Genomic DNA, 12,604 nt, shown 5'->3' on the forward strand with positions numbered 1-12,604 from the left:
AACAAAACTCATTCGGAAAACAAAACAATTATTTGTTGCTTTCCAAAAACCTCATTGTAAAGAAATGGCTCCCTGTTGCAGTTACCCCCCACTTTTTGCCTGATACTGATGCTGACTTGACTGAGAAGTGTGCTGGGACCCTGCTAACCAGGCCCCAGCACCAGTGTTCTTTCACCTAAAATGTACCATTGTTTCCACAATTGGCACAACCCTGGCACCTAGGTAAGTCCCTTGTAACTGGTACCCCTGGTACCAAGGGCCCTGATGCCAGGGAAGGTCTCTAAGGGCTGCAGCATGTCTTATGCCACCCTAGGGACCCCTCACTCAGCACAGACACACTGCTTGCCAGCTTGTGTGTGCTGATGGGGAGAAAATGACTAAGTCGACATGGCACTCCCCTCAGGGTGCCATGCCAACCTCCCACTGCCTGTGCCATAGGTAAGTCACCCCTCTAGTAGGCCTTACAGCCCTAAGGCAGGGTGCACTATACCACAGGTGAGGGCATATGTGCATGAGCACTATGCCCCTACAGTGTCTAAGCAAAACCTTAGACATTGTAAGTGCAGGGTAGCCATAAGAGTATATGGGCTGGGAGTCTGTCAAAAAAGAACTCCACAGCTCCTTAATGGCTACACTGAATACTGGGAAGTTTAGTATCAAACTTCTCAGAATACTAAACCCACACTGATGCCAGTGTTGGATTTATTAAAAAATGCACACAGAGGGCATCTTAGAGATACCCCCTGTATTTTACCCAATTGTTCAGTGCAGGACTGACTGGTCTGTGCCAGCCTGCTGCTGAGAGACGAGTGTCTGACCTCATGCGGTGAGAGCCTTTGTGCTCTCTGAGGACAGAAACAAAGCCTGCTCTGGGTGGAGGTGCTTCACACCTCCCCCCTGCAGGAACTGTAACACCTAGCAGTGAGCTTCAAAGGCTCAAGCTTCGTGTTACAATGCCCCAGGGCACTCCAGCTAGTGGAGATGCCCGCCTCCTGGACCCAGCCCCCACTTTTGGCGGCAAGTCCAGGAGAGATAATGAGAAAAACAAGGAGGAGTCACTGGCCAGTCAGGACAGCCCCTAAGGTGTCCTGAGCTGAGGTGCCTCTGACTTTTAGAAATCCTCCATCTTGAAGAAGGAGGATTCCCCCAATAGGGATAGGAATGTGACCCCCTCCCCTTGGGAGGAGTCACAAAGAGGGTGTACCCACCCTCAGGGCTAGTAGCCATTGGCTACTAACCCGCCAGACCTAAACACGCCCTTAAATTTAGTATTTAAGGGCTTCCCTGAACCTAAGAATTTAGATTCCTGCAACTACAAGAAGGACTGCCTAGCTGAAAACCCCTGCAGAGGAAGACCAGAAGACAACAACTGCCTTGGCTCCAGAAACTCACCGGCCTGTCTCCTGCCTTCCAAAGAACTCTGCTCCAGCGACGCCTTCCAAAGGGACCAGCGACCTCTGAATCCTCTGAGGACTGCCCTGCTTCGACGACGACAAGAAACTCCCGAAGACAGCGGACCTGCTCCAAAAAGACTGCAACTTTATCCAAAGGAGCAGCTTTAAAGACCCTGCAATCTCCCCACAAGAAGCGTGAGACTTGCAACCCTGCTCCCGGCGACCCCGACTCGGCTGGTGGAGAACCAACAGCTCAGGGAGGACCCCCGGACTACTCTACGACTGTGAGTACCAAGACCTGTCCCCCCTGAGCCCCCACAGCGCCGCCTGCAGAGGGAATCCCGAGGCTTCCCCTGACCGCGACTCTCTGAAACCTAAGTCCCGACGCCTGGAAAAGACCCTGCACCCGCAGCCCCCAGGACCTGAAGGACCGGACTTTCACTGCAGAAGTGACCCCCAGGAGTCCCTCTCCCTTGCCCAAGTGGATGTTTCCCCGAGGAAGCCCCCCCCTTGCCTGCCTGCAGCGCTGAAGAGATCCCTTGATCTCTCATTGACTTACATTGCGAACCCGACGCTTGTTCTAACACTGCACCCGGCCGCCCCCGCGCCGCTGAGGGTGAAATTTCTGTGTGGGCTTGTGTCCCCCCCCCGGTGCCCTACAAAACCCCCCTGGTCTGCCCTCCGAAGACGCGGGTACTTACCTGCTGGCAGACTGGAACCGGGGCACCCCCTTCTCTCCATTGAAGCCTATGCGTTTTGGGCACCACTTTGAACTCTGCACCTGACCGGCCCTGAGCTGCTGGTGTGGTAACTTTGGGGTTGCTCTGAACCCCCAACGGTGGGCTACCTTGGACCAAGAACTGAACCCTGTAAGTGTCTTACTTACCTGGTAAAACTAACAAAAACTTACCTCCCCCAGGAACTGTGAAAATTGCAGTGTCCACTTTTGAAATAGCTATTTGTGAATAACTTGAAAAGTATACATGCAATTGAAATGATTCAAAGTTCCTAATATACTTACCTGCAATACCTTTCAAACAAGATATTACATGTTAAATTTGAACCTGTGGTTCTTAAAATAAACTAAGAAAATATATTTTTCTATAACAAAACCTATTGGCTGGATTTGTCTCTGAGTGTGTGTACCTCATTTATTGTCTATGTGTATGTACAACAAATGCTTAACACTACTCCTTGGATAAGCCTACTGCTCGACCACACTACCACAAAATAGAGCATTAGTATTATCTATTTTTACCACTATTTTACCTCTAAGGGGAACCCTTGGACTCTGCATGCTATTCCTTACTTTGAAATAGCACATACAGAGCCAACTTCCTACACTCATACAGGAAATCCAATTTCGAAACAAGGCATTGCTAGATGGATAGTTAAGTGCATTCAAAGCTGCTATCTTAAAGCAAAAAGATAACTGCCTATTACACCAAAAGCACACTCAACTAGAAAGAAAGGTGCTACCATGGCCTTTGTAGGTAATATTCCAATGACCGAAATATGTAAGGCAGCTACATGGTCTACGCCTCATACATTTACCTAACATTACTGTGTAGATGCGTTAACGGCACAACAAGCCACAGTAGGTCAAGCAGTATTACGAACATTTTTTCAAACAACTTCAACTCCTACAGGCTGAACCACCGCTTTTGGGGAGATAACTGCTTACTAGTCTATGCACAGCATGTGTATCTGCAGTTACACATGCCATCGAACGGAAAATGTCACTTACCGAGGGTACATCTGTTCGTGGCATTAGTCGCTGCAGATTCACATGCGCCCACCCGCCTCCCCGGGAGCCTGTAGCCGTTTAGAAGTTGATCTTAAACATTTGTAAATTTGTAAATATATTACTTTAAACTACATTATGTACATACGTATTCACTCCATTGCATGGGCACTATTACTAGTATACACAACTCCTACCTCACCCTCTGCGGGGAAAAACAATCTAAGATGGAGTCGACGCCCATGCGCAATGGAGTCGAAATGGGAGGAGTCCCTCGATCTCGTGACTCGAAAAGACTTCAAAGAAAAACAACTTGTAACACTCCGAGCCCAACACCAGATGGTGGGATGTGCACAGCATGTGAATCTGCAGCGACTAATGCCACAAACAGATGTACACTGGGTAAGTGTAAAGAAATGGCTCCCTGTTGCAGTTACCCCCCCACTTTTTGCCTGATACTGATGCTGACTTGACTGAGAAGTGTGCTGGGACCCTGCTAACCAGGCCCCAGCACCAGTGTTCCTTCACCTAAAATGTACCATTGTATCCACAATTGGCACACCCTGGCATTCAGATAAGTCCCTTGTAACTGGTACTTCTAGTACCAAGGGCCCTGATGCCAAGAAAGGTCTCTAAGGGCTGCAGCATGTCTTATGCCACCCTAGAGACCCCTCACTCAGCACAGACACACTGCTTACAAGCCTGTGTGTGCTAGTGAGAACAAAATGAGTAAGTCGACATGGCACTCCCCTCAGGGTGCCATGCCAGCCTCTCACTGCCTATGCAGTATAGGTAAGACACCCCTCTAGCAGGCCTTACAGCCCTAAGGCAGGGTGCACTATACCCTAGGTGAGGGTACCAGTGCATGAGCACTGTGCCCCTACAGTGTCCAAACAAAACCTTAGACATTGTAAGTGCAGGGTAGCCATAAGAGTATATGGTCTGGGAGTCTGTTTTACACGAACTCCACAGCACCATAATGGCTACACTGAAAACTGGGAAGTTTGGTATCAAACTTCTCAGCACAATAAATGCACACTGAAGCCAGTGTACATTTTATTGTAAAATACACCACAGAGGGCACCTTAGAGGTGCCCCCTGAAACTTAACCAACTATCTGTGTAGGCTGACTGGTTCCAGCAGCCTGCCACACTAGAGACATGTTGCTGGCCCCATGGGGAGAGTGCCTTTGTCACTCTGAGGCCAGTAACAAAGCCTGCACTGGGTGGAGATGCTAACACCTCCCCCAGGCAGGAGCTGTGACACCTGGCGGTGAGCCTCAAAGGCTCACCCCTTTGTCACAGCCCAGCAGGGCACTCCAGCTTAGTGGAGTTGCCCGCCCCCTCCGGCCACGGCCCCCACTTTTGGCGGCAAGGCTGGAGGGAACAAAGAAAGCAACAAGGAGGAGTCACTGGCCAGTCAGGACAGCCCCTAAGGTGTCCTGAGCTGAGGTGACTCTGACTTTTAGAAATCCTCCATCTTGCAGATGGAGGATTCCCCCAATAGGGTTAGGATTGTGACCCCCTCCCCTTGGGAGGAGGCACAAAGAGGGTGTACCCACCCTCAGGGCTAGTAGCCATTGGCTACTAACCCCCCAGACCTAAACACGCCCTTAAATTTAGTATTTAAGGGCTACCCTGAACCCTAGAAAATTAGATTCCTGCAACTACAAGAAGAAGGACTGCCCAGCTGAAAACCCCTGCAGAGGAAGACCAGAAGACGACAACTGCCTTGGCTCCAGAAACTCACCGGCCTGTCTCCTGCCTTCCAAAGATCCTGCTCCAGCGACGCCTTCCAAAGGGACCAGCGACCTCGACATCCTCTGAGGACTGCCCCTGCTTCGAAAAGACAAGAAACTCCCGAGGACAGCGGACCTGCTCCAAGAAAAGCTGCGACTCTGTTTCCAGCAGCTTTAAAGAACCCTGCAAGCTCCCCGCAAGAAGCGTGAGACTTGCAACACTGCACCCGGCGACCCCGACTCGGCTGGTGGAGATCCGACACCTCAGGCGGGACCCCAGGACTACTCTGATACTGTGAGTACCAAAACCTGTCCCCCCTGAGCCCCCACAGCGCCGCCTGCAGAGGGAATCCCGAGGCTTCCCCTGACCGCGACTCTTTGAACCTAAAGTCCCGACGCCTGGGAGAGACCCTGCACCCGCAGCCCCCAGGACCTGAAGGACCGGACTTTCACTGGAGAAGTGACCCCCAGGAGTCCCTCTCCCTTGTCCAAGTGGAGGTTTCCCCGAGGAATCCCCCCCTTGCCTGCCTGCAGCGCTGAGGAGATCCCGAGATCTCTCATAGACTAACATTGCGAACCCGACGCTTGTTTCTACACTGCACCCGGCCGCCCCCGCGCTGCTGAGGGTGAAATTTCTGTGTGGGCTTGTGTCCCCCCCGGTGCCCTACAAAACCCCTCTGGTCTGCCCTCCGAAGACACGGGTACTTACCTGCAAGCAGACCGGAACCGGGGCACCCCCTTCTCTCCATTCTAGCCTATGTGTTTTGGGCACCACTTTGAACTCTGCACCTGACCGGCCCTGAGCTGCTGGTGTGGTGACTTTGGGGTTGCTCTGAACCCCCAACGGTGGGCTACCTTGGACCAAGAACTAAGCCCTGTAAGTGTCTTACTTACCTGGTTAACCTAACAAATACTTACCTCCCCTAGGAACTGTGAAAATTGCACTAAGTGTCCACTTTTAAAACAGCTATTTGTGAATAACTTGAAAAGTATACATGCAATTTTGATGATTTGAAGTTCCTAAAGTACTTACCTGCAATACCTTTCGAATGAGATATTACATGTAGAATTTGAACCTGTGGTTCTTAAAATAAACTAAGAAAAGATATTTTTCTATACAAAAACCTATTGGCTGGATTTGTCTCGGAGTGTGTGTACCTCATTTATTGTCTATGTGTATGTACAACAAATGCTTAACACTACTCCTTGGATAAGCCTACTGCTCGACCACACTACCACAAAATAGAGCATTAGTATTATCTCTTTTTGCCACTATCTTACCTCTAAGGGGAACCCTTGGACTCTGTGCATGCTATTCCTTACTTTGAAATAGCACATACAGAGCCAACTTCCTACAGTAAGTGACATTTTCTATATATTATCTTCCCTATTTATTTATAATTTTTCTTATACATATTTATCAATGTACTATTACTTGATACTTTTATGGCCTGTTGAAAGCCGAATAAAGTCTGTTTGATGAGATATATATATATATATATATATAGAGATAGATATAGAGATAGATATAGAGATAGATATAGAGATAGATATAGAGATAGATATAGAGATAGATATAGAGATAGATATAGAGATAGATATAGAGATAGATATAGATAGATAGATATAGATAGATAGATAGATAGATAGATAGATAGATAGATAGATAGATAGATAGATAGATAGATAGATAGATAGATAGATAGATAGATAGATAGATAGATAGATAGATAGATAGAGATAGATAGATAGATAGAGATAGATAGATAGAGATAGATAGATAGAGATAGATAGATAGATAGATAGATAGAGATAGATAGATAGAGATAGATAGATAGATAGATAGATAGATAGATAGATAGATAGATAGATAGATAGATAGATAGATAGATAGATAGATAGATAGATAGATAGATAGATAGATAGATAGATAGATAGATAGATAGATAGATAGATATAATATGAGGTTTCGTGTATCAAAGTGTTTTCCATCAAAGATGTTATCATATTACAATGTGCATAGCTACTGCTCTCTACTCTGATTCAAGAATGTGAATCTATGAAAGTTCCAATACTGGAGTAAGAAAATAAGTTACTTACCTGTAACTGTAGTTCTCCAGTATTGGAATCTTTCATAGATTCACATGCGACCCACCCGCCTCCCCGGAGAAGCTCACTTCACCTCTTTCTGTCCCTCTCTGTTTAATATTTTATACGCACTTGTGCTTGGAAAATCTGAGGTGCTGGAGCTTCTTTCAGGAGGGTTCTGGAGGGTGCTGTCGCCTGATTGGCGGAGGCTCAAGTTTGGTCCTTTTCACAAAATGACTCTGATAGACTGTTAAATTGAAGAGGCCTAGGGCCTTTTTTTCTTTGTTAATGTCTTCACATTACTTGTGTAAATTATACTGGGGACTCCCATCTCGACGACGGGGAATGATTCAAGCATGTGAATCTATGAGATATTCCAATACTGGAGAACTACAGTTACAGGTAAGTAACTTATTTTCTTCCTCCTTGGTAAAATGATAAGTTCAGTTTCCTCCTTGTTAGCAGATGTAAAAAATCATAGTATTACCCGTTCGGATTAGGACCTGGGCATTCTTTACTTTTGTTAGCAAAGCTGGGTAGCTACCCTCACTGCTGTGAGTTCCAGCAGACTGATCAGCATATTATTGTCTCTGACTGCCACCATACCTTTTAGTCATGATAAACTGCAAATTAGCTCTCCAACACAGCAGGAAGGCATGTGTGAAATTCGTGTTTTGGACTTTAATATGTTCATTCCACCCATCCACTATTGCAAAGCTTTCTACATTTGCTGGCTGGCAGAAATTGCATCCTCCCGGTCCCCACGTGATTGATGCACTACATGTTCAGTTGCTCCAGAATAGTTTGCGTTTTTTCTTAAGTCTGGTTTACAGGAGGTTCTAGAGTGGACTGCTACCTCTGGCAGCATGTGTGTTCTGCCCTTGTGCTTTGAGTCCCTGGAAAGCCCAAACAATTACAAAATGCTGGAGGGGCCAGTATGATGCTTCATCTACTGGCTGAGATGGAAAGTGAGAACCATCCAGCAGTCTGCTTCATTCTGCAGTTCGAACACTTCTCCAATACTGAAGAAGCACATCTGACACTTTTGCAAAAAGTCACTGGCCAAACTAGTTTGGACTTGTCAGTGTGGTCCAGGTCAGGCAACGGTCCACATGTCTTCTCCTTGCCTTTGAAACCAGCAACATTACAGACACAGGATGGGTGTGTGTACATTTTTCTGGGGTAGGGTTGAAGGTTAAAGGAAAAAACCCACTTTGAAAAGGGTCTGGCAGGCGCTCCCTCCGTTATCTCCTTAAAACAGCTCAGCCCGCAACGTTGCACAGTGTGAGCAGGTAAACTGTTTTGTGAAGATTGTTGAGTGAAGATTCTAATTTGGACAGTGTGTATTTGAGCTCTACCTGTTTTAGGGTGCTACCTTTTATCTTGAACTCAGACTACTTTGGAGTTTCTTCCTTTTATTCTCTCTCTCAAATACTAGAATGGTACCCAAAAATGGAATTTGAAAAATAATGCCAGCAAATGTATCCCCTTACCACCTTAAAAGAAATGGAGACTCAAACATGATTCTGTGGGCCTTCCCCAAAAGTAGTCCCTTAAGATAACATTAGCCTTAGTGGCAATGTTAAAATATTCTAGTGCAAAGGAGGCATTATGCGGTTTAAAGTTGTATCAGAATGTGCTGCCACCTTCTGGTACTTATAGATAATACTTTTTAATGTGATGGGTACTTAATAGATAAGTAATTTTCCTAATAAAATTTTACAGCATTGACTTGGATGTTGGTATTGTTATGTACTGTTATTAGGCGTCTCGAGTTTCTAACCTTCTCCATTTTGAGGACTCTGAGAGAGTCCTGGTCTAAAGGAAGAAACTTCTCTAACACTATCAGTACTGCAGTCTTGGACTTGAGTGGTAAACTACAGTATCCCTACAGGGTACTGACAAAAGCCACTTGGTTCTGAATGACCCCAAGGAGATTCCTCACAAAAGGATAATCTGGAAATGTTTTCATTTTTTGCACCTATACAGGAGGAACTTGTTAAACGGTGTGAAAAGGCAGTCCCAATCATGTCTGCAGCAGAGATATGTGTATTTGAAGCAACACAACAGAAAAAGTTGATGTAAAATAGTTGGACCTTCTAGGGTGGCAGGCAAGCAGGTGTGCATGTTGAGTAAAGCAGCGCTTACATTAAACGTGTCAGAATTGCATGCACATGAAGTGTCTCTGTGTGCTACAAATGGAGTCGCTGGACACAATTGAGGTGTCAAGATAATGTATTTAATGAGTAGGATGCTGGCTTTTTACGTTGTGCACCAAAATGAGGTGCACTAGGTAGAAAGTCCAGACGACCCTAACTGGCTTACAGGGCTTAAATTAATAATTACAAATGCTCTTGTTGTGGTAGTGTGGGCGAGCAGTTTAGGCTCATCAGAGGGTAGTGTTAAGCATTTGTTGTACACACAGTGGATAAGTGAGACACTCAAGAAGAAACTCAAGACCAATTTAGAAAAATAACATAGATTTTATATAAATTTAGACACCAAGATCTTCGGGATCAGATAAGTACTTTCGAGTTAGCGATAATTAAAAATAGAGAAAATACAGCTGTCAGATTAGATGAATGCTCCTCGAATGTGGTAATGTTATCCTATTGGATAAACATATACTGCATAGGTATACTTACAGTTGAGTTACAGGGTTGATCTTCTGAACTTATGGTAAGTAGGGGCCAAGCTCCTTAGAACCACCACCAATTTCGGTTTACCTGCCCTGGTGTGTCTGGGTGCGGAGGTGCTGGTTGCAAGGGTAGCCTTGAACGCTACAGCTGAAGTCTATATGTGGGGACTGGAGCTGCATGTGATGACTGAGGGACCAGTACGGCAGAACCCAAAAAGAGGCTTTTAAGAGTATCTGGCACACGGGTGCACCATCGATCGGCTCGTACTCTGGGCGCGGGGCTCGGGAGCAGAAGTGTTTTGTCAGGCAGGCCACTTGTGTTGGAGGCTCTCACTTTTTAGGTTGATCTGGAGATGGGGGACAAAACTGGATCACAGGGCCTCCCTTGATGATGGCCTCTGAACCTGACATACCATGTCTGTAGTTCTGTCCGGACGGTGTTGGTGTCCGGGCTGCACACTTTACAAGCTTTGGATGCTGCAAGGTCTTTGATACCCTGAGTATTGGTGCTGGAGGGCTCCTGTAGGGGTTTAACGTATTGAAACTCACTGGAGAGACGGGGGTGACCTCTCTGAGCTTTTAGGTACCTTCTCCTGGGCTGCTACTGCATCGGTGGGACCTGGTGGTCAGCAGATCCGAGAACCGTACTTTGCGTTCTGTGCCATCAGCTGGTGGGAATTGCCGCCTCCACTACAGGGGAGATGCTTAGTGAAGTGCTGGCAGGCCTCCAAAGCTTTAGGAGGGTGCACAGCTGCAGGGCAAGTCTGGTCTTCACAATGGTCGCAACAGGAGGAAGCAGGGTTTGGCACCGAAGTCCACAGTTCTTGCGGTGGTTGGCTCTTCTTTTAGGCAGATAAATCTGAGTTTCTGGTATCAGGGGGCCGCCAAAATACTGAATTTAGGGGCCTTAATAAAAGTAGCCAATAGGATACTTACCCTGGGGATCACCAGACCCCCTATATTACCACTTCCTCTAGGGTGTGGGCATAACCCTGTACCAGAGTTCCTAATTCCACCAAAAACAAAATGGTGGAACCCTTCTTTTGTGGAGCACATTGGGTAGCCCACTTTAGGGGTGTGACTAGCCTGGAGGTGCAACACACCTGCTGTATAGCTAATTTCCTGCCTGTCCTAGTTCCAAATGGGCCTCAGGGAAAGGGGTGGCATTCTCCAGGTCTGGAGGAAGCCGGGGTCGCATATCAAAGGCAGCAGAGATTTTTAAACCTCTGGCCTTGGTATGTAGATTTACGTGCTATCCTACAGGAGGTAATACCACCTTCGGAGCAGGCAATGTTTTCTGACCTCAGGGAGTGCTGGCTCTCACCTGCCAGGTCAAACTAGTCTGTGGTGGCAGGCTGTTTTTTTCCCAGTCAGCCAGCACACTAGAAGACTAGTAGGGTCTTAAAGGGTACTTCTAAGGTGCCCTCTGGCTCTGGGTGCATGTCATAATAGATCTTGTGCAGCTAACAGTACAGATTTATTAAAACAATGTGTTCGATACCAATCACCATAGGTTTCTGTAAAGCCATTGTGTAGCTGGGTAACTCATAATGGCAAGTGCCCAATATATATATACTTAAGATGGCTTCTCTGTGCAATTGTACCAGCTGGCAGTTGAACTAAACAGAACAGGAGCATATCTGCTCATGCAGATACACCCCCACATGTAATATAAAGCACCCTGCCTTAGGGCTATGAGCTTGTTTTAGGGGCACTTCTATATATATGATATGTAGTGACTTGGGCATGGCACACAGTGAGTGTGCCATGTTGTGATTTCACACATGGTTTGTACCATGTCACGCAGTCTGCCTTGACCGTTTGCATGCAGTTTGAATCTTTTTCCCCTAGGGTGGCATAATACATGCTGCAGCCCTTAGGGGACCTCATTAGTACCCATGCCCTAGGTAACGATTGCTAAAGTGTGTGCCAGTTGTAACACAATTAGACCCTTTTACCTTGTTTTTAAGGAAAGAGCACTGGCACTAGGGCGTGATTAGCAGTGACCCAGTGCGCATCAGTCGTAAAACATCAGTACCAGTGTCAAACTGTGTGGGTGACCATGAGAAAAAGGGGCACTTCACTGCAGTGAGCTCTTTAAAAGAATGATTTGAGGACAAACCACTGAATGAAGTTGCATATGTCATGTAACAACAGCTTTGTACCTGCAGGAGGCTGGGGTTCCAGGAACAGTTCAGCAAAAGATTGTGCAGTGGAGTTTAATGAACCAAGTCTTTTAGCCAAATGGATGGCAGACTGTTGTGATGTTTATTCAGGAGTGCAGCAAGTTGCGTGCTATGGAGATAGAAAATATCCTTATTTCTAATGACCTGAAATACCTCCTTAATTCTTGAATGGATATCTCTTTCACATTGTTCCCTTTTTCATACCCACCCCAAATTTAGAGGTGTATTGGAGGGATAGTAAAAGAGGAACAAAACAAGGTTTTTAAGAAAACCATTTTTGACATTATAATACACAATAGTATTATTCAGTTTGTGTTGACTAATATCAAAGTGTACAGTTGTTTGAATAAATAACCAGAGTACTATGAGTATTTATGATTGTCCTAAGCAAAATGACTTTTACTAGTTAACTTTAACAACCAAATCGCTGATGAGATTGTACTGACTTTCACAGTAAACATTTATAAAGATTTTTGGGGATTGAATAGAAACGATGTAATAAGTATTTTTTAATTTTTTTATTTTTTAACTGAAGCACACAGTAGAAGTTCTCGGACTCCTTTCAGATGAAGTAGAAACGGAAACTGTGTCTCCTGGTGAAAACTTGAAGATCAGACTTAAAGGAATAGAGGAGGAGGAGATCCTTCCTGGTTTTATACTTTGTGACTTAAGCAACCTTTGTCACTCGGGACGTACATTTGATGCCCAGGTGAATATTACTGATGTCTTTTATTAATTTTATGGAACAAAAACATACAAGACCTTTAATGAACCACCATCTCCTCCCCCCTCCCACTTAATCTGTTGCATGTAGTT

General features: G+C 45.9%; 1 protein-coding gene across 2 annotated transcripts in view; it reads left to right on the top strand.

The window, feature by feature from the left end:
* The window catches only part of GSPT1 (G1 to S phase transition 1), a 560,974-nt gene that overhangs the window by 402,682 nt on the left and 145,688 nt on the right, over window positions 1-12,604 (top strand). For both annotated transcript variants that reach the window (XM_069210181.1, XM_069210182.1), the window contains exon 12: window positions 12,324-12,497. In XM_069210181.1, the coding sequence (XP_069066282.1) occupies window positions 12,324-12,497 (174 nt within the window). The remainder of the gene's footprint in view (window positions 1-12,323; window positions 12,498-12,604) is intronic.

The sequence above is a fragment of the Pleurodeles waltl genome, chromosome 10, assembly GCF_031143425.1.
Source record: "Pleurodeles waltl isolate 20211129_DDA chromosome 10, aPleWal1.hap1.20221129, whole genome shotgun sequence".
In the NCBI taxonomy this organism is placed as follows: Eukaryota; Metazoa; Chordata; class Amphibia; order Caudata; family Salamandridae; genus Pleurodeles; species Pleurodeles waltl.